This window comes from Dipodomys merriami, unplaced genomic scaffold (genome assembly GCF_024711535.1).
Source record: "Dipodomys merriami isolate MVZ:Mamm:240054 unplaced genomic scaffold, mDipMer1.0.p SCAF_200, whole genome shotgun sequence".
Lineage (NCBI taxonomy): Eukaryota > Metazoa > Chordata > Mammalia > Rodentia > Heteromyidae > Dipodomys > Dipodomys merriami.
Window position 1 is genome coordinate 1,724,735 of NW_027203383.1, and position 21,757 is coordinate 1,746,491.

The 21,757-nt window shown below is 52.9% G+C and overlaps 1 protein-coding gene across 3 annotated transcripts in view; it reads left to right on the forward strand.

Annotated features, from left to right (window-relative positions):
• The window catches only part of LOC138833119 (inositol-tetrakisphosphate 1-kinase), a 165,172-nt gene that overhangs the window by 121,954 nt on the left and 21,461 nt on the right, over window positions 1-21,757 (forward strand). For all 3 annotated transcript variants that reach the window (XM_070031465.1, XM_070031463.1, XM_070031462.1), the window contains one exon: window positions 6,141-6,258. In XM_070031465.1, coding sequence (XP_069887566.1) covers window positions 6,252-6,258 — 7 coding nt within the window. In that variant the 5' untranslated portion in view covers window positions 6,141-6,251. The remainder of the gene's footprint in view (window positions 1-6,140; window positions 6,259-21,757) is intronic.

Consider the following 21,757-nt stretch of genomic DNA (forward strand, 5'->3'; position numbering starts at 1 on the left):
CCCCGCCCCCAGCCCTCTTTGGGAAGGAGGTAGCACATTTGCTGCCTAGAAGCCCCCCTCCCACACACTCTCACAAGTATGTACACACCAACACATATCCATACTCACATGTATAGACACACATTCATGTGGCTGCACATACTGACAATGCACTCATTCACACATAATACTACTCACAAGTGCTCACATGTACATACATGCCTGCACACACAGATACATGTACACTCACCCCAACACACACCACACACATTTACGTACGTGCTATCACATGTATACATGTTTGTACACAATGACATATACTAACAAAGATGCACACTCATACACATGCACACACATGTATGGGCATGCATGCACACACTGACACATATACTGATTCATATGCATTCTTGCACACATACACCCACATGCATACACAGACATCCACACACAACACACAAGCACTCAAATGTGTTTACATATATGCACGCTGACATGTATAATTACACGTGCTCGCATGTGCCTACTGCACAACACATGCAGTCACATTCATGTGTACATGGACATATGGACACAGGTACTTGTTCATACATACACATGCACCCACATGATCATTCATAATGCATGCATAGAATGTACTCATACAATTACATTCACATGTACACACATGTGTGGCATGTTCAGTGACATCTCATTCACACACTTGGACTCACTAGTGCACATATGCACAAGAGATATGCTCATACTCATGTATGCACATGTGTGCACACTCATACACTCACATGCACATAACATGCACAAGTCACAGACTCATACACATACTCATGCATAAACACACATAATATATACAGACACACATGCACATTCCCACACATAATACACTTTACATCTATACCTCTGTGCACACTCACACATATACATACTCAGTTATACCCCCATATGTACCACCAGTTGTATACACACACACACACACACACACACACACACACACACACACACACACACACACACACACACACACACACGTATGTACTCTTCCTAGTGGCTGGTCTCCTGTGCTCCTGGAGGCCCCAGGCTGAGTATTCAGACAGAGAGCTCTCCAGAATACAAATGAGAATTGGTTAAGACCAAGGCATCTGCTGAAGGGAAGCCTGGCTCTCTCGAGGAGCTGCTTGGAAAAGGCAGACAGGAAGTAGTCAGTGAGGATGCAACTTCAGCATACCTAGGCTGACCAGAGGGGGCAGCGAAGGACAGCCTGGGCCTGAGGGGGCTGAGTCTACCCTTGTCCTGTCTGCCTCCGCCGTCGCTGTCTGGGCACAGGTCTTGCTGGCCCACAGGTGACCGGATGTGCAGTCACACGTGGTGTGCTCCTGGGGCAGCAGCTCAGGGATCCTATCCCACTGCTCAGGCCTGGCTCGGTAGGAACACAAAAGTCTCTTTTGTTCTGTTGGTCACTTTGCAGTCAGAGCCCCTGAGTTGTAAGAGGTGTGGAGAATTATTCTCTTCATGTATCCCTGACAGGGCTGAGTTACAAGTCACTTAGATAGATTCATAAAGACTTGGACAGGTACAGGACTTCAGCCTGTTTCTTAGCTCAGCCTTTGTCTCAACTCGCCAGTGCCTCGGGGTTCTTGTGTTGGGATTGGGTTGGGCCAGGCATGGCTGGGCTGAAAGACACAGTCTGCCAATGATTGGAAAACAGCAATCTGGGCTGCCTGCCAGGGACTGTTGCACAGGTTGCCCACTGTACTCTTCAGTGGTAGCTGCTATGAATGGCACCCCTGTATATGGCTAGGCTTAGTGTCCTTGCCCCTGGTGTATGTTGGAGGTCAGCACAACCTTCTCTTGAGCCCACCTACAAGGTTTAGCTGTGCATATCTCCAATATCAATTCCCGCTCTACGCAGCCTCCCTCATTCCTGTTGTACCCTTGAGCCCATAAAGGCTTCTCAGGACATGTGGTGTGTGGTGCTCGGAAGGCTGTGTGCTCTAGGAGGGGCTGGGAAGGTTCTGCCTGTTTGGCCTTGGCCTTGGGTGATGTCAGCTCCAGAAGTCACTGCAGAGGGTCCAGCAGCCATCCTTCCCAGCAGGCAGCACTGTACTCACAGCCTCACCCTCCCTGGCCCTGGCCTCCTGGTACAGGTTTCTCTTTCTGCAGAGCCACATAATACCTTTGGAGACGTGACTGTCCTTGGCCCCTCTGAGGGCCCCCTTCCTCACAGATGTCTACCTTGGCTCATCTGCGTGCCCAGCATTGTGCTGGCCCTTTTGCCATGAGTTGCCTCTCACACCCTTCACGGTGCCATATTTCTTTTCCTCCCAGCTGATTCTCTGAACTGCCACTTGGTTCTGCCATGTGCATACTCTACCAAGAGGTGCCTGTGGTCGTTCATCTTGACCAAGTCGGAAATGGGTGCAGATAACTCTGGTCTGGCTGTAGGAGGTGGCCCACGGTGAACAAGATTGAACCTTGGGGTGGCAGGAGAAACATGGAGCTGAAGTCTCTGCCTAGCCATGTCGTGTTGTCACCTCTACCTAGCTGCCACTTTCCTGAGAGCAGCTGGGCCAAAGGACCCTTCAGCCGTTGCCAGTTCTAGACATTTACATATCCACCTCTGGAAGTGAAGATTGCAAAACTAGTGTGTTCTCTTTTCCTGGGGCTTCACTTCATGTTTACACCGTGTGGAGTGTCACATCCTGGTCACAGAGCTGTCAGGCTGCAGAACTCAGCCCTGCAGGACTGAAGAAAGGCTTCCTCGGGAGGAGGACTTGCCACATTCTAAAAAGGCTTGGGGGGAATGGCACAGATGGTTATCTCCCCGAGAATTCAGGGGCCACAGACCACAGGGGAGCAGACAAACCTTTCTTGCTGCAAAGGTGGACTCTTCTTCCAGAGCAGGGCACGATGGGGCAGGCAGGGCAGGCTCCCTCTGCAGAGCAGGGCGGGATGGGGTTCCATGACCTTGGGTCCAGTTTGGTCCTGAGTCTTGTGTTGCAGAATCAAGAGAATCCTTTTCTGTTTCCATGAGCTCCTTCCACACCTTCATTTCCTGAACACCCACAGCAGCCCCTGTGGTCGCTGTATTTAGACAGTAGCTTTCACTGCAGAGTTGTAGAGGGAACTCCAGCCTCTTGTTCCCAGACATGGAGGGCATGATAGAGGCAGGATTCGAGCTCTACAGGCCTCTTCTGCTAGATAAGAGAAAAATTCTTTTATCTCATTCACTATGTGTAGGACTCAGAGCAAACAGTGCCACTGATGTATGTCCCTTTGGTCCTCCAGTTGGCTTGGATTTGCAGCAGGTGAATCTTGTCTCTCCCCATCCTGCAGAGTGCTGGTGGCCCCACCCTGTTGGCAGCATTCACCGGCTTGGAGACCTTGTACTTTGAGTGGGCCAGATTTGTACACTCCTGGTAAATCCAGGCTCCCATTCACTGCTGGGACCTATATGGTTTATGCTCTACTGGCCCAGCCCTCTGAGGGGACATATGCTTCTCATTTATGATGCTGTTTGTTGGGTAATTCTAAAAGACCTGTGAAAAATGCACTTATGGATAGCAGGGTGGTAAACCCTTTGGCCCCTTTGGCCCTGTCCCAGGAGAGCATGTGGCTGGTTACGTTCCTTCTGTTGGGAACACTTTCATCCCTGGTCTAAACCTTCTTGGCTCCAGCTTGTCAGATTGCCTCCTTTGGTTTCATGTGGCTTCTTTTCCTCATGAGTTTGGAAGTCCTCTCACTAAATGACAGTGCTGTGGTGCATGAACACAGGACCAGTGCCAGCATTGTTTCTCAGCAGCTGGCACCCACGCCTTGGAGTGTAGAAAGGTATGTGTCCATGCTTTGAGCAGCTTCTCCCCTTTCCTGGACATCCATCCCAGCCCAGTGAGCATCTCTGACATTACCTCCTTTGTGAAGGGGAGGGGGTAGGGGTGCGGGTAGCTTTGTGTCACCTGCAGTGACTCCAGAAAGTGACTGTCCCAGTCTGTCCCCCACCTACCCAACACACACAGCCCCATGTACTCTGAAGGCCTCCACAGAACTGCTTCACAGCATCTGCAGATCCAACTTACTTAAGGCTGTCTTCACAAGGACCTTTGAGGTTATATGAAATAACCCCTCAGAGACCCTGAGAAGGTAGTGGCCCAGGAGGTGATATCTCCCCACTATACCAGGTCGAGGTTGGAGCTCTCCGTGGACGGCCATTTAGCACTAGGAGGGTGGGGCTGAGGATCATCTGCCTGTGGGAGCTGCAGGAGGAGGGGCTTGTGAATGATGAGCTCTTGTGGAAGCAGAGACTAGGTTTTCCATGGATCCACTCTGATAAAGGAATGGTGCCAGGAGGGCTACCTGCATGGGGGACCCCCACACAAGGGCCAGTGGCACAGGTACATGTGGGTAAGGCTGCCCACGTCTGTGTGACCTGAGGGCACTCTGGATTAAGGCCTTCTTCTGAAGCCTCTGGGCTATGACCCTGTGTCTGGCAGGCAGAGATGTTCCTCCATTGGTTGCCTGGCCCAGTCTGTACTAGCAGCTTGCTGATTGGGGCAGGTTGACCTGTGGATGGCCAGGTCTGTTCAGAGGAGGAAGAAGGAGGAGGGCTAGTGTTCTACAGTCAGGCCTGCAGCATGACTTGTACAGAGGAGGGGACCGGACCACTGGGCGTGCGGGTAGGGATGCTGAGGATGTGAGCAGGGCAGGGCATTGTGGAGGCTTCCAGGTGGTACCCTGCTGCCACCTAGAGAGAGAGGGAGCCGTTAAACATCCAATGAGGAAGGACCAGAAGGAGCCACAACCAGAGCTCTGGTGTGGAATTCAAGGGGGGAGACAGATTTGAGACAAAAAGTGAATTGAATCTCTGGCTTTGCCTCAGCTGCTTTTAAAATGATTTCTAGGAAACAAATAGGTCCTTTTAAAATTATTTTTTCCCCCAGAACTTCAAACAATTGTACAAGGGGTTAACATGTCCACGTAAGTGTGTAGGGCTTTGTGTTCAGAGCCAACCCTTCCATTACTCTTCCCCATCCATCTGTTCCTTCCCCCCAGACTCATTTCACATTTCCCACTTCCTCTGTCACATGTGTACACCGAGTGTTCTGGCTATATGTGTCCCCAGTTCCCTTTTTCTTTCCTCCACCACTCTTCTGCAATCTCACTCTTCTTCCACAATCTCATTTCAGCCTCCTGATCCTCATTTTGTTAAACTGTCTGCTAATTGTTAGAAAGGTTTGGTTGGTGCAGTTTCATTCCTGTATATGCTATACTTCAGTCATCCAAATTGTGTTTGTAAGCGTGTGCTATTATGTATACTCACATGAGAGGTTGTATTCTTTTTTTTTTTTTTTTCTTTTACTACTTTTTTTCCCCTCTCATTCATAGGGCTTGAAATCTGGGCCTGGACACTGTCCTTGCTCTATTTGCTCAAGGTTAGAGCATTATCACATTGAGCCATAGCACCACTTCCAGTTTTCTGGTGGTCAATTGGAAATAAGTGTCTCATGGACTTTCTTGCCTGGCTGGCTTCAAACCTGGATCCTCAGATCTCAGCCTCCTGAGTAGCTAGGCTTCCCGGTGTGAGCCACCAGTGCCTGGCGGGCAGGCACTTTCATAGATCAGAGTCATCAGCTGTAACAGACATGTTTCTGGCAAGGCTTTAGCCAGGGTCAGAGGACCTGACCAGAACCCGGGTGGTGTTCCTACATTCTGAGTACTGTTTCCTGAGCTCAGACCTTAGGCAAGCCTCTCCTTAAATCCCCATGGGCAGGAGGCAACAATGCTCAATAGGAAATGTTCTCATGACCTTGCTCATGTAACTGTAACCCCTCTGTACAACATTTTTACAATAAAAAACGCACCAAAAAAAAAAATCCCCCTGGCCACCGCTTACCGCTGTTGGTTTAGTCTCCACACTTTCCTCTTCTGCCTGAGAATGTCCAGGCCCTAAGCATTCACAGCAGGAGCCCTGAACCTGCCTCTGATTGAATGGGCTCAGGGTCACACAAGCTTTTCTGACCCAGCACCCTAATTGGTCTAGCCAGAGTTGTGTGATGTGGGGAGGGGTAAGAGAGGGATGGATGCATGAAGGACTGGAGGAACAAAGTCTTGTCATCTCCCTTGTTTTGTCCACCAGTTTCCTCTCTCTAATCAGGAGTGGGCTTTTCTTGCAGGAGTATATAGATGCCCACCCCGAGACCATCGTCCTGGACCCCCTCCCTGCCATCAGGACCCTGCTTGACCGCTCCAAGTCCTATGAGCTCATCCGGAAGATTGAAGCCTACATGAAAGGTACACAGATACACGTGACTTGGCACCTGGTCACAGGTGGGCACTGTACAAGGCGAGCGTAGGGGTGTGTCCTTCTAAGTGCTTTGTCACAGGAAGTAATTGAGTTCATTTGGGGCAACCATTCTGGGGAGGTCCTTTCTTTGTCTGTGACCAGCAAGTTAGGAAATAAAAGCCTTGGGAGAGTGGCTCTGATTCCTGCAAGAAGGTTTTGTTTGGCTGCGCTAAATTCCCAGAGGGTGGAGAAGTTTCCCAGTAACAGTGGTCAGGGAACAGAGTGTGTACAGAGCTGCCTGCAGCAGCAGGCCGGCAGGCCGGCCATGGACTTATGGAACTGGGTGAAGGAGACAAACAGAAATTAGGGCCTTTAATCAAACATACGGAACTCGGCTGCGCAGCTGCCGGCCTTGTGGGGTATGTGATGCTGTCCAGGTGGGGTCTCCCTCCCAGCTGCAGAGCTTCTGTTGGCTATGGCCTTTTGTCTTCAGGACTTTTCTCCCCAACTTGGTCTCACCAAGGAGCAGGGCAGCCCCAGAGAAGTCCAGATACCATTTCAAGGTGTGTGTTTCTACAAAAGGGACTTTTGGGATGATCTGTGCCCATAGTGACCTCCTCCCTTTCTCGTTAAATTTTAAGTAAAAATCCTGAGCCCTGAGGTTGTGGCTGTGTGAGAATTCATCCTAGGATCAGGAGAGGCCCCTCTGTACTGATTGTATGGTGGTTGTTTCCTATGCTTGTGGGACCAAAGGGCACATTTTGGCTGACAGGGCCAGAGGCAGCCATGGAAATGGAAACATGGGAACATCATTATTAGGTAGGCACCATAGGCCTGCATTCGTTTGGGTTAAGCATCTTATGTTCTCTCTTTCCATATTCTTTCTTTGGTGGGTACATATGAGACACTGAGATTATCTTCATCAACTTTTTGCTTCTGTAACAAAATGTCCAAGACAGGCTATCGTTATTAAGTGAAGGGTGGTGTGTGTGTGTGTGTGTGTGTGTGTGTGTGTGTGTGTGTGTCTGTGTGTCTGTGTGTGTGTCTGTGTGTCTGTGTGTGTGTCTGTGTGTGTGTCTGTGTGTGTGTCTGTGTCTGTGTGTCTGTGTGTGTGTGTGTGTGTGTGTGTCTGTGTGTGTGTCTGCGTGTGTGTGTCTGCGTGTGTGTGTGTACACTAGTATTGGAGCTTGTGCTCAGAGCTTAGGTGCTGTACCTTAGCTTTTTCACTAAAGCACTCTCCTACTTGAGCCACTTGTAGCTTTTTGATGATTAATTGGAGATAGAAGTTTCATGGATTTTCCTGTCTGGGCTGGCTTCAAACTGCAATCCTCAGGTCTCAGCATTCTTAGTAGCTAGGATTACAGGCATGAGCCACCAGTACCTGGCACTGTTTTTGTTTTGTTTTTACAACTAAAAGCATAGGCTTTGAGGGAAGAAAGACTGATGCTGGGTTCTAAGTCTTAGGCTGCAGCTGGCCATGTGGTTCTGGGTTGCTTGGTCTGCGCTGCCTATGTGGTAGAAGATGTGGGAAACAAATGGCCTCTCCTGGGTTAGGATAGATCCTAGGTTAGGATACCTGGCAGAATGTCTGTAGAGATTTGGCACAATGCCCCATGGCCTAGTGGGTTACCCAGGAACCATGGTATGGTATCACTCCTGCTGCTGTAGCAGGTCCTGGGCATGGGGATCAAGTCTTAGTGCCTATGCCAGCTTTCCCAAGGAAGAAACAAGGCTTGGAAGTAGAGGGTAGGCCGGGGCTTGCATGTGCAATGAGGTCAAGGGCATCAGCCTGGAGATGAGGCAGTTTGGTGGTATGCATAGGAGATGGCATCCCAGGTGGTAGGTTAGGAGGCTGGTAGCCGGGAACTCTGCCCACCTGCCTGGCTCTAAGGGCAACGAGAAGCCACGTTGGAGTGTGTAAGCAGAGATCACCACAGACGGGCCCCAGTGGAGTGGAGAGGACTCAGGGACACATCACAGAGGGAAGCACCTGAGCCCCCGTGCCTGCATGGTGCAGGGGTTGCTCTCTGGAGCTTTACCAAGTCCCATGAACATCTGGCTTCCTTCACCTGGGGGCCTGGACCACCCAACAGGCCCCACCAAATGGTGGTCTGTCCCCTGACTGCTTGAAGGAATGGGAGAGCCTTTATTTGAATATTTATAACCATTACAGGGCACACACAATTACCAATACAGGCAGATGGTTCTGACAAGGAGTATATGAGAAGCATCCATGCGTGCCCTGCCATGTGCCTGATGGGTTCATGGGCCTTGTACAGTAGACACCAAGCCAGGGGCCCTCTGCACAGCACAGCTGGTGGGCTAGCAGTAGGCTCATCTGACTTGAGTCCCCTCCCTGAAGCCTCCCTGTCATGCTGGTTATTAGAGCCAGGCCTGGGCCTTCTTTTTTTTTTTTTTTTTTGGGTCCGGTCGTGGGGCCTGAACTCTGGGCCTGGGCACTGTCCCTCAGCTCTTCAGCTCAAGGCTAGCGCTCTACCACTTGAGCCACAGCGCCACTTCCGGCTTTTTTCTTTTTGCTTAATGTGGTGCTGAGGAATCGAACCCAGGGCCTCAGGCATGCAAGGCAAGCACTCTACCACTGAGCCACCTTCCCAGCCCCAGGCCTGGGCCTTCTTGATGTTCAGGGGTGGGGTCTGGTTTCTATAGACTCAAAAGTAGAGCTGTGGGCCCTGTCTGTTCTGGGGTGTGGGTGAGACAGAGATTAGCTGACTGCGCTCCAGCGCAGTGTGACCGCAGCTGCAGCAGCAGTGAGCCATGAGGGCACTGCCTGCTGGGCGCCTCCCCCCCCCAACCCCTCCTCCCCCGGTGTTCCTGGAGTAGGACCGTCCCTGGTGGGTAAGGATGGAAGGTGTGTCCTCATGGGCTGCACATGGGACAGTAGAGGAAATCCAGCGGGAGAATCTATGTGGCCACTTGTGTGGGATCCACAGTGTGAGACAGAGGCCATTCGAGTGGGTCCAGGTTGTCATCTGCCAGGAGCTCTGCACTGGAAGAGATAGGGGATCGCAGAGTGGACCTGGGCCCCTCGTGGCCAACCCGAACCCCTTGTCTGAACGCTAAGGCAGGCTTGGCTCTGCGCCAGCAGGAACTGTTGGGTGGGGGGCTGTGAATGCTACACTCCGGGTTTCCCTTACTGTGCATGCCAAGCTGGCTGGTATTCTTTCAGAAGGGCAGCCTGAGGCTGGGACTTCCTGAGCCCTTTCCTGCTCCCCCTCCCTTCACTGTGCAGGTGCAGAGACCCTCCAGGGAGGTGGGTCCTGGGTTTCCATGGCCCACCTGCTCCCTGTTGCTTTGGAGGCACATGGCCCTTTCAGGCGTCTGTCTGTGAATAGCCGTAATTACCCTCAGAGTTCCCTTGGATAATTATAGCGATGCAAGTGACACAGCTTTTGTTTGAGAGAAAGGGATGGGGAGCTTGGGGAGCCTTCCCCAGCTGCCAGACCCCCAGCTGAGGTGGCCTTCCCTATTGTCAGAGAACCTAGGCCATGTGGAAGCAAACCCGGGGGAGGCTGCTGTGAGGAGGCTCAGCTCCTACGTGACACAGCTGACCCAAACTCCTGACTCGTGCACATGGAGTGGGTCTCCCGGAAATAACAGGCATCCGCGCTTGGGTGCCCATTGTCCCCTCGCAGAGCATTCCTGTGGAGGACTGTCCCCTCTGCATCAGCATCTGTTGAGTGCCTAGCAGCCTGAGTGTGGTCAGTGTGCTGCAGTCCCACCTTCCCAGAGCTCGTCTCCAGTACCTGGACAGAGGGGGAAGCAGGGCCCATGCTCTGCCTCATACTGGCCGCTGGCACAGCGGCTACAAGTTGGCTTCACAGAGCTAGGATGACCCTCTCTCTGATGTACCCTGGCCACTTCTCAGTCGTCATTCTCTGCTAGGATGGCCTTCTGGTCCACAGTGGTGGCTGAACATCTAGCGATCACATCTGAGATCTAGGTGCTGGGAGGAGAGCAAGCGAAAGGGAGGAAGATCTGTGTTGTATTCATAAACTCTTTTGTTAAATGACAACTCCTTTTTTTTTTTTTTTTTTTTTAAATTTGTGGGGCTTGAACTCTGGGCCTAGGCACTGTCCCTGAACTCTTCAACTCAAGGCTAGCACTCTACCACTTGAGCCACAGCCCCACTTCCGGTTTTCTGGTTAATTGGACCCTCATGGACTTTCCCCCAGGCTGGCTTTGAACCATGATCCTCAGATCTCAGCCTCCTGAGTAGCCAGGATTATAGGTGTGAGCCACTAGTAACTGGCTCAACTCCTTTCTTTATTCAATTACTTAAAGTAATGATAAAAGAAGAGGAAGAAGAAGGAGGAGGAGGAGGAGTTGTTGTTTGTTGTTGAAGTTGTTAGCCGGAAGCTACAGCATCATGCTGTTCCCCTGTCATTGTCCAGAAGTAGCCACATGCCAAGCTGCAAGGGAGACAGGAAATGTAGCTCTTGATCTGAGCAGATGGGTGTCTAGCTGGAATTTGGAGATTTATCACCAAAGAAAAAGAACTAAAGTAAGAGCTTAGTGTAGTGGCTCCTGCTAGATACTTAGGTAGTTGAGATCTGGGGAATTGTGACTCAAGGCCAGCCTGGGTAAAAAAATTTCACGAGACCCTTCTCAACCAGTTGATGAGCATGATTGTGCTTGTCTGTCATCCTAGTAATATGAGGCTGAGAAGCTCTCAGCTCCAGACCAGCCTGGACAAAACATCTTCAAGACTGACGCCAAGTAAGGTGGGAGGCGCCTGTCATGTCAGCTACAGTAGGAAATGTAAACTAGGTTCAGGGTCTAGATGTGGGCCCAGGCAAAAAGCAAGACCCTGTCTCAAAATAACCAGTGCAAAAAAGGACTGGAGGCCTGGCTCAGGTAGAGTGCCTGCCTCGAAAGCCTGAGGCCCCCAAAGAAGAAAAGGAGTTTGTTGTTGTTGTTGTTGTTTTCTAACCACTAAAGTGAACGTGGGGAGCATCAGTGGGGTGCTGCAGCACATGCAAGAGAGGGGCTCTGGGCTGCCGCCTCAACCTGTGATCTCAGCAGCAGCCCCCTCCCGCACAGCAGCCTGAGCCCAGGATCAGCACGCCAGCCACACCCAGACCATGGCTCCCGCTGGCTTCTGGGCGGCTGGCACTTGCAGACAGGCCTGCACCTACACCCCTCAAGTGAAGAGGGTGGAAGCTGGGTGGAAGCTCCCAGAGTCTCGATGTTGCCTGGTGCAGGCATCGGGGGTGGGGGGAGGCCGTGGTGACACACCGTGATTTGCCTTCATGCAATTTTAGGCAAGTTCTCACAGTGACAGCTCACTCTGCCATACAGGGCCAGGGCCAGAACACGGGCATGGCTCGTCTCAACCAAGCTGAGTGGTTTTGAGCATGGCTGTAGCCTGCTCCTGAACGGGCCAGAGCATGTGAGAGAAGGCATCTGGACTTCTCACAGCGGGGGTGGGGGGATGGGGGGTGGCGGGGAAGGAAAGGTGGGCGTTGGTTTGCGTTCGGCCCCGGGAGAACAGAAGTGAAGGGTCTCGGGCAGGAACAACAGCTCCATGGCTCCTTTCTGCTCTGCAACCTCTGCTCGCCTCTCCCAGAACCTCTCACACACCAACTCTAGGGTGACAGATGGCCTGTCCCAGATGCCAGGCCCCCTGGGGGAAGAGGGTGCACAGCACAGATCAAGTTTCTCTGCCTGTGGTTTTATGGGAATTTAATCAGGGTTCATCTTGGAGGTGATTGGAAGCTGGCTTGAAATTGAGTAATCTAGACAGCAAGGGAAGAGAAAAGAACATTCCTTAGAGCCCAGGAGAAATGATTGCCTGAAGGGCCCCTGTTGGGGGCAAAGCTCTGCTGTCACTCCTGTTGGCCGTAGGGCTGGGGACCCAAGCGCAGGCCTCCGGCCGCCCTTTCCCCGGAGCCTGAGGGCCTCACCAGCTGGCTCTCAGGTGGCTGCTCAGTGGTGGGTACTTTGCACTGTGCTGCCACGGGGAAGCTGTGTTGCCATGCCGGTTTTAGGGCACAGAGGTGCGTTGATCTAAGTGGACTCAAGCCCACAGCTGCTGGCAGGTCTGGGCTATACCCTCACTGTTTGACTCGATCTTAGCCAGATTCCCGAGCCCAGTGCCTCATTTGTTATGCATGGCCTCTTGTCCCTCTGTCCAGGGACGAAGGAGACAATGCTATGGGACTCTGCCTCTGGCCCTCAGCCTAGGCCCTGGCTCTTGAGGTGCCCTCTGGTATCCAGGAAGTGACACTGGCCAGCGAGGTCCCTGCTGGCTACTAGCTGCTCTGCTTCAGATGGTCACCTGGTATTTCCCCCATGGGATCCCTCCCTGGAACACAGCCCTGTCTGTTCCCGAGAACAGCAGCGCGAGAAAGGGGGAAGGACACTGTGTGCGGACAGACCTGGCTCAGACCTGCAGTCCACTTGAGCAAGCCCCTACCCCTCGGGGACATTTGTACATCTGCAAGCACGGTTGACATCACTTGTATCCTGCTCGGGGGCCTCCTGAGATACTGTCCCACCTCAGATCGGGCAGAGGGACCCTTGGGCTCATCCAGCCAGCCTGTGTCTGCCTAGTCTGTGAGCCTGGGCTGCAGGGCCAGGTGCGAGGAGGACAAAGGCCCAGAGCCTGTGGCCGTGAGAGTGGAACCCAGACAGAGTAGCAGAGTAGGCTGTGTGGAGGCTCTTGCCTTCCCCTCCCAGGCAGTGGCCCCACACTGAAGTGCAAGAGTTGGGTCTACACAGCAAGCTTCATGGGACACCCCCCCTCCCTGTGCGGGACACACACACGCACACACACACAGTAACTGTGGAGCAGCTGTGGGCCAAGCTGACTTCCCACTGTACTAGGAAATGGCCTGGGGCTTGGTGAACCCCCCTGTCTTGTGTCCTCACCTGCCTGGGAGCTGAGCATGGGTCCTGGCCAGCGCAGCAGCGGCTCCCTCCTGTTCTCATCCAGCAGCCCCTTTCCCATGAGGACGCAGGGCCTTGGAGGTGGGCCGTGGCTCCTTGAGGTTTCAGAGCTGAAGCCCGGCTTTGTGTGGACATCATGCTGCCCAGTGTGTGCCAGGCAGCCACTTCTCTGAAGTCAGGTTCCCCTGCCTTCCTGCCCTCTGCTGACCCCCGTGGCAGGTCGGAGGCCACACTTCTGCAGGAGCCTAGAACCAGGGGGCACCTGGGCTGCCACTCAGCCACCCCACCCTTCAGGGAATTCCCCACCCTGTGCTGAGATGAGGCCCATCGCCCTCACTCTTCTGACCTCAGTGGAGGTAGGAATGCACTGAGCACAGATGGCCCTGAGCACCTCCCGCCACCCCCCTTACCCCCCCCCCCGTCCTGCCCCCAGGCCTCTTGCAGCAGGGGACAGCCGTGCCAACGATTTGCCTTCTGCCACTCAACAGCAGTTACTTGGTTTTCCAGGGGAAGTTTCCATTTTGCTCTTCGTAGTTGTCAAGCTCCTTCTGAGAAGAAGCCGTTTTCTCTCATTTCCCGTCCTGCCCTTGCCCTGCTGCTGTAGTGCTCGGGTTCTCAGCCGCTCGCGGCTGCGGAACTGGCTGGTGATTATCATGTGATGCCATCCTGTCCTTCACTCAGCTGCACTCCAGTGACCAGGAGCACGGCCGTCCCCAGAGCCACAGGGCACTGTGTGGCCCCTCACAGAGCCGCGGCGCAGGCTCACCTAAATAAAGGAAAGACAGAAATGAGGAATGGGAAACAGTCGGCTGTGTTGGAAATGGGTTAGATTATGGGCTTCTTTCGCTGCAGGACTTCTCAGAACCTCTAATGCTCTGTGTGAATCTTCAGTCCCAGGTAGGGGTGTGTGGCATTTTACCACCACTTGTAAGACACACTGATGATTTTATGTTCTAGTAAGACATGGAAAATGGTAACTAAATTGTGCCCTGCCACCAGTTATGAGACCTATCAATTTCAAAGGTAGTAAAATTTTAAAAAATCATGGCCTTCTTCATGTAACCAGCTGGGGTCTGTTCCCTCTCTCTTTTTATAAGGTTTCTGGTGAGAGGCCGGTTCCACCCCCACACACTCAGAAACCACAGCCTGGGATGTCCCTATGAGATTCACACCCAGAGAGGGACACATCTGCTCTTGAATCCTCTATTAACCTCTTGGACCTTTATTGCCAGTTATTCAGATCTTCAGTGGCAACTGTTTGCAGTTTGGAGTCTGGCCTAGAGCCTTTTTATATTTTACAGGAAGTATGTAGAAGTGTACTTCTAAAGAAATAGAAGCGAGGTCATCTCCAGTGTATTTTGGTATAGTTTGTGACCCCTTTATATATGTCTTGGCTTTGAACATCAGCCAGTAAAGATGAAGGAGATTACACATGCCTTTTTGATAGCAATATAATATTCCAGGGCATGTGTAAATCACAACTTACTTGACTCTTTGGGCTAATGGGGTTATTCCAGATTTGTTTGGATTTCTTGTTGTCTTAACAAACTGGATTATGTTTCGGTGAAATGGCAGATCTTGCTGGCTTACCCTTCAAGGAGTTTGAACAGTTTTACTCTAATCATGCCCATCTGCCTGAGGGAGTGACATCCACCTCATCTTAATCTATTGTGACGGGAAACCGAGCATTTCTCCGTCTATTTATTGGACACCTGCATTTCTCCTGTGAATGAATCTTTTCATGCTCTTTCCCCATCTCTATTGGGTTGTTATTCTTTTTTTTATTGATTGAATAGAGCCCTTTGTGTAGGAAGGAAATTGTCCCATTGTTAAAAAAAAAAAAAAAGAAAGAAATACGGGGTTTGACCAGTGCAGGCATCATCTTCACCCTGGACCAATCTAACAGTTTCCTCTTCTTCTTTTAGTATTTATACTGCCCAAAAGAGCACTCCAAACATAACTTTATAAATGTGGAGACAAAGCATGGGGAACTGAAGCTGTGGGGGGGATGGAGAGCCCTGTCTGGGGTCAGGGGTGGGCACTGTAATCTGTGCGAACAGCTGCCACCCAACTAATCCACATTTCCAGCCGCCGCTCGGGGCTGGTGCCTGACTCCTCCGCGCCTGGCTTTGAACAGTGCACGCGGCTGTTAAGCCCCATGAGGTGACGTGGTCAGCAGCTAGCTCAGACCGGCTGGAGGAAAAGGACTTATTCTGCCAACCACGGCATGCTCGCTTCATCCAGCCACACCAGCCCTTGCTGGGGCATCACACCCCCACCCCATCATTTGTTCCCGTCTGGCTTCCTGGCCAAGAGAGGGAGCTGCTGTAGCAAGACCTTGGGCCTCTGCAAAGCGTTCAGGTACCAAGGTGGGGGCTGCAGCTGCTGCTCCTCTTCCTCTCCCGTGGCTCCGCATGACCATTACCTTTCTGTCTTAGCTCCCTGTTGTGCAGAGCGAGGACACCCACTGAGCAGCTGCTTACAGCCCTGGCCTTGTCTCACAGCCAAGTGGGTCAGAAGCACCATCGTGTGCCTGGGCTCCTGGCACAGAGGCCTGAATCAAGGGTGACCTGGGGAGTGTCACCCCCATGGGCACACAAGTGCACATGGCAGAATTCAGTCCCTGTGGCTGTAGGACTGAGGTCCCTGTCCCTGCCACTGTTGGCTTCTGCGGTGCCACCATCCTTCACATCTGGCCGGCCACCTTCAGGCCACACCCAGGGATCAGTGGTCAGCTCTGAGCCCTGAGATGAAGCCAGGTCCCTCCGGCTACTTCTCTATTCCCAGGTCACCATCATACCAGAGCCAGCCGCCATGCAAGGCCACATGGTATCAACAGCCCAGCTGTCACACAGAGCAGGGCCGGGCAAGTGCGCCGGGGCACCTGGTGTCTTCCCCTTGTCTGTCAAGTCTCATGCCATCGCCTGTGGCATATGGCCCCTGCCCACCTTTGCTTTAGGGTCTGTCTTGCCATGCTGACACTCGCACTTCCTACTACAACCTTCCTGCACCACACAGGGGCCCGTCCTGGCTCCCCCCCCCCCCCCCCCCCGGCTTGATCCGTGGTTGTTCTGTCTGTTAATAATAACCTCAGTCCCCTTGACTGCCTCTAGCTTTGGTGGCTGAGGCAGGCCATCTCCTTGTAGAAGCCCACTTTACTGCCTACTCCCTTCTCCTTGTGGAACTAGAGTCTTCTCCCTACCCCAGACCTTCAGTCACACAAAAATCCTGCTGCCCTCTCTGCTGGCTGCTGTCTTCTTGCTCCACTGATGGTGAGGCCTGAGCACAGGGAGCAAGCTTGTCTTTGGGGATTTGCAATCCCTAGGGCAGGGCTTGGGTGTGGTGCATGCCCAATAAATGTGTAATGAAGGAAGGATGACCTCAAGACTCAGATGCATAAGGAGTGGATGCTCTGGCATGGTGACCTGGGTGGGGGACTTGGGGAGCTTGGGGCAGAGTAGAGACAGCCTGGACTTCTGTGGCCATAGGCTCTTGAGGAAGTAGTGTTTGAAGCATGGTAGCCTGAGAAAGGCAGAGCCAGTTCCTCCAGGGTCAGGAATCCAGCTTGAGTCAGGCCTGTAGGTAAGGTTGGAGATGGCTCAGCATCAAAGGAGAGGTCCTTAGGGACCTGTTGAGGTGGCAGAAGGTGGGGTAAAGGGGACTGAGCCTAGAGATTGAAAGCCTTGCTCTGCTCTCTGGCTCTCAAGCACATTCCCACCCAGGGCCTCTGTTGCCACCTATGCAAGTGGAGGTGGTAACAGTAATCCACTCCCCTGCTCTGTTACAAAGTCTCTGGGAGCTGAGGTCCTCCAGATTCAGCACGGGGCTGGCTTGGAGCTGGGCTGCCTGTGCCAATTGTTGTGGTTGCTAGCCCTGGCAGCCCCGTACAACACGGCCCAGGTGTCATCCGTAGCCTCTATTCTGCTTGTCTGTTACTGCAAAAGCCTAAACAGCTGTTAAACAATAGTGGGAGCTTCTTTGCTCATGAATCTGGAGCTTGACTAGGCTCCACCAGGTCTCCAGGGTGGAGAGGAACCATCTCCAGGACAGTCTCACCAGGCTATGACAGACGAGCTAGCCTGATGCTGTGAGCCTCAGGGAACAGGGATGTGTATTCCAGAAGAGCACTGTTTACCCCTACCTCCCAGAATGACATTCTACTTCTCTGTGGGGCCCCAGAGCCAGCCCACCCACAGGGATGGCAGTCAGCGTCCATTTTGTGACAAAAGGAGGCTTGCAAGACATTGGCTGACACAGTGATCAAGACTGAGAAGCCCTAGGACCTGCCACCTACAAACTAGAAATGAACCCCAGGAATGCCAATCGTGTGACTTCTAGTCCAAGACCAAAGTCCCAGCTGGGAGCTGACTGTCTTAGGTTGCAGTCTGAGGACAGGGGTAGGACCTGAAAGCACTGAGACAGTAAATTCTCCCCCACCTCACCTTGGGAGGGCCATCTCCTCTACTCAGTGCGCTGACTCCAGTGTTGGTCTCATCCAGACACAACCAGAACCATGTTTGACCAAATGCCTGGGCTCCCTGTGGCCCAGTCACGTTAATGCACAGTTACCATCTCAAGCTACAGGCCTGTTTTCTTCCAAGCTCCAGACCAGGTTTTGGGCATACTTAGCCTTGACTTAGTCCTGAGCCCTTCAGGCCCTTGGCACCAGTGGCTGCCTCAGCTGCAAGGATCGAGATCACAGTTCCTGGGAACTGAACGAGAGCTGCAGTAGATTTTCGAGCAGTGTCTGGGATGTTCCCACGTTCCCCTGGGCAGGCTGGCTTCAGAGCCTGGAACTTCTAAATGTCTTAACAGACAAGACACAATATTTCAATTTTATCTCACCCAGGATTATTAATAGGCCTAGAGATACACAGGCTGACGTCACTGCCATCCCATTGTTTCCACTCCTTCTGAAGGGACACAGATCTAGTCCTGCTGGGTGCTGCCTAGCTCTGCCGGAGAGGAGAGACGAGTCACCTTTAATTACCGAGTGTGGGAGGAACCATCAAGACTAGGTGTTGGGTCATGCTCCACAGGCATGGAACAGTCTCTGCCTCTCTGCGGGATTCCACGTGCCTGTGCTTCACTGCTGAGTATTGCCAGGTGCATGCCATCATCGTGGCTACTACAAAAGCAAGCTGTTTTGAGTTGCTTTCAGAGCTACTGTCATGCCGAAATGAGGTTCCTAGAACGCACAGAACATCTTTCTCTATATCTATCTATAGTTCAAGCACATGTAACTCTTGATAATGGATAACAGTACTAAATGAGTTGTGGGCTCTTGAGCTCATAGACTGGCCCCTTGTCAGAGCTGCCCCAGATCAACAGCGCCACCTGGTGTCCAGATGGGGTGCTGCAGGATACCTCCTATCCCTCTCCTGGTTGCACTGGCTCCTGGCTCCTTTTCCATCTGTCATCCTGTTCCATCTGTTTATCTTCATGCACACACACTTGTCAAAGAGACGGTTTTTTACCAAAGCCTGCCTTTTCCTGTCCCCAAGGAGCAAACTACCTGGTTGCTGAGTCAGAACCCAAACATATTACTGACATTTAGGGGCACAAGAGAGGAACAAGGCAGGACTGGGGAGGGAAATGGGAAGAGGTTGGGTGAGTACAGGTAGGGAGGCAGAATCATCAGTCTTCTTGCTCTGCAGAGCCTCAGGAAAGAGGTGGGACTCAGCAGGGCTTGAAAGAGCCAGTTAATGCCACAAAAGTGAGGACCAGGCGTAGGGGGAGGAGGACGCTAAGAAGGAGGAAGAAAACCCCAGAAATAGGATGTGGGGAACCTACTCTGCCTGGAGTTGGGATATGGCTGGAAGTACAAAAGTACAGATGAAGGCCTTTATCAGCCAAAATCTCACCTTGCTGGAGGCCAGAAAATTCAAATCTGTGGGCTGGGTTGGTTTCTTCTGAGGCCTGTTCTTGGCTGGCTGATGTGTGTGTGTGTCTGTTCTAACCTCTCATAAGGATGCCAACAGTGGACTAGGACCCACCCTAACGAACTCATTTCACCTTAATTACGTCATTAAAAATGCTCTCTCCCCGTACAGTCCTGCTCTGAGGCTCAGAGACTCAGGTTGGAGTATGCATTTCAGCGAAGTTCACAGGATCAGGTTGGGGAGGCCTGGGGAGGCTGTGGGCTTCTTTCAAGGTGCTAGGCTCAGTGCTTAAGCTAGGAGGTACCTGAGCAGGGAGAGATGATGAGGCAGGTCTGAGGCGGTGAGGAGGGGACAGGATGCCAGGGGTCTTCTGGGTTGGGAGCAGAGCACCCCATGTGGGGAAGTATTGTTAGGGTGAGGCTTCGTGGATTAAGACCCCAGGAACATGTAAGGAGCCAAGAGGAAGTCCCAGTGCCCAGTCCACTAGAGGCTGATCTGTGTCCAAGAGCATAGGTCCAGGGGGGTGGTGCTGGATGGGCGCCAGCCACCTCCTGGAGATTGCTGGGTCCCAGAAACCAGGGCTAGCCCCGCCTCTTGAGTCTGTCCTGCTCAAGTGTGGGCTCACTGAGTTCCAGCTGCAACTCAGGAGGTGGGGAGCAGTATCCCCCCATCTTACGCATGAGGTAGAATCAGCTCAGACAGCATTAGTGGCTAGACCCACGGCCCGGGTGCTGTCAGCCAGGCTGGCTCTGGAGCCTCCAGTGTTATCCTCACCGTCCTCATTTTGCTTTCTGGGTTGGTCTCCGGCGTGATGCTTTCCTTCCCACAATCGCCCTCGCTGTGAGCATGGGAGCAGGGTGCCCGGTGTGGCCAGTGTCCTTCCCTGCAGAACTTCCCAGTGTAGCACACTTCTGCCTACACATGACAGTCCTGGGGTGAGAGGCCAGTGTGGCCAGATGCTCAGACACCTGTCCCGGGGGATGGGACCTGAACCTGAGAGCTTCCTCAGCAATGTGGAAGGCAGTGCCACCCACTGTCCCCCCCCCCCACCATGAGGTAACAGGCCCGTCATGCCAGTAGCAGAACCTACCTACCACCGTTTATTTCTTGTTTTAAAAGGATCCAAAGCAAATATGGCAAGATGCACACATATGTTTCTTACACAGTTTAAGCGAATTCCTAACTTGAAAGTGCATCCTTGCCCTGCGCGTCCTCCCCTGTGGAGGGGAGTGGCCCGGATAGCACCACTGTCCTCACCTTCCAGCCAGGAGACGAGGGCCCAGAGTGCAGGTACATGGCGGATGTGAGGTGGAGGTGGGATTCAGACCGGGTAGCTCAGGTGTTCTGCAGGACCGCCAGTCAGGTAGAAAGGGGGCTGAGATGGGGTGGTGCGCACAGCAGAGGGAGCTCCTACCGGATTGTGGGGGAGGGTGCTCCAAGAAGCTGCTTAGACCAGGGAAGTGGCCTGACCGGGGCAATCTCAAGGGAGAAGCAGGACTTTCCCAGGCCGCAAAGGGGGCAGAGGGAGGGCTACAGGGCGGGCAGGTCTGGCATGCTCACTCAGGTTCTGCTCAGCTCTTGATTTTGGAAACTTCAGTGAGAACCTGGATTATGTTGCCACACCCTGGGCACAATGGCCCCTGCTTGGCCCCCGCATGAATGAGGCTGCTTCCTGCCATACAGCAGGGCCCTGGGAACAGGGAATGGCCAAGAAAGCAAAACTGGGCCCAGCTCTGAGAGATGCAGCTGAGGCGCCCGGCACCGGAGGCCTGTGAGCGCCTCCTCTCTCTGAGCGGGGTAGGCGGCAGCCTGGCTGGTGCTCCATTCGTGGTTTATTTACCCACCTGCAAGGGCTGCAGTCGTGACCGTGGGCCATCACGCTTCTGCCTTCCTGACCCTCCATTCTGCCGAAAGCCTGGGGAGACCCATATGGCTGTAGCAGCTGCAGCATGGAATTCATACAGACTGGAACCTGAACCTTACGCAAGCCTTTTCACCTTGCTCGCCCAAGGAGTCTTCCCTGGCCTCTCCAGGATGCCCTTAGAAGTGGTGCTGTAAGAGCAGGTGCAGTGGCTGGTGCTTTAATCCCAGCTCCCTGTGAGGTAGGGATTGGTTTGAGGCCAGCCTGGCCGAACTTTTGAAAAGACCAGTCAGTAACTGGGCCTGGTGCCTGTCATCCAGCTATGCAGAAGACAGGCAAGAGAATTCCAGTGCACAGCTGGAGATCAGAGCCTCACAGACTTTCCTGCCTAAGCTGGCTTCGAACCGTGACCCTCAGATCTCAGCCTCCTCAGGAGCTAGGATTACAGATGGGAGCCACCTGTGCCCGGCTCTTCTTGCTTTCTTGCAAATTCTGTGGCACCTGCAGAGTGGACGGGACGGCGGTTATCAAGTGTTTGTGGCATGGTAGTACAGTCTTCCCTGCTGTGAACTTGGGAGAGCACATGGTTGGGGCCTGGTCCTCTCCACAGGCCCTCCGGCTTCCTGCTCTCTGGTCCAGGCAGCAGAGAGGCAAGATGGAGCCTTGCTATTTCCCAGGGCTGATGTTACAGCTCTCAGAAGAACACAGTCCACCATCTGACCAAAAAAAGCCTCTTTCCACTCTCATCCAGAAATAAAGATGACAGTTAAATAAGCAACAGTAGCCTTTTTTCCAGGAACAGAAATAGCCTGGAGGGCTCCCAGCACTGCCTTATCAGAGGGGGGACAAGGTGCT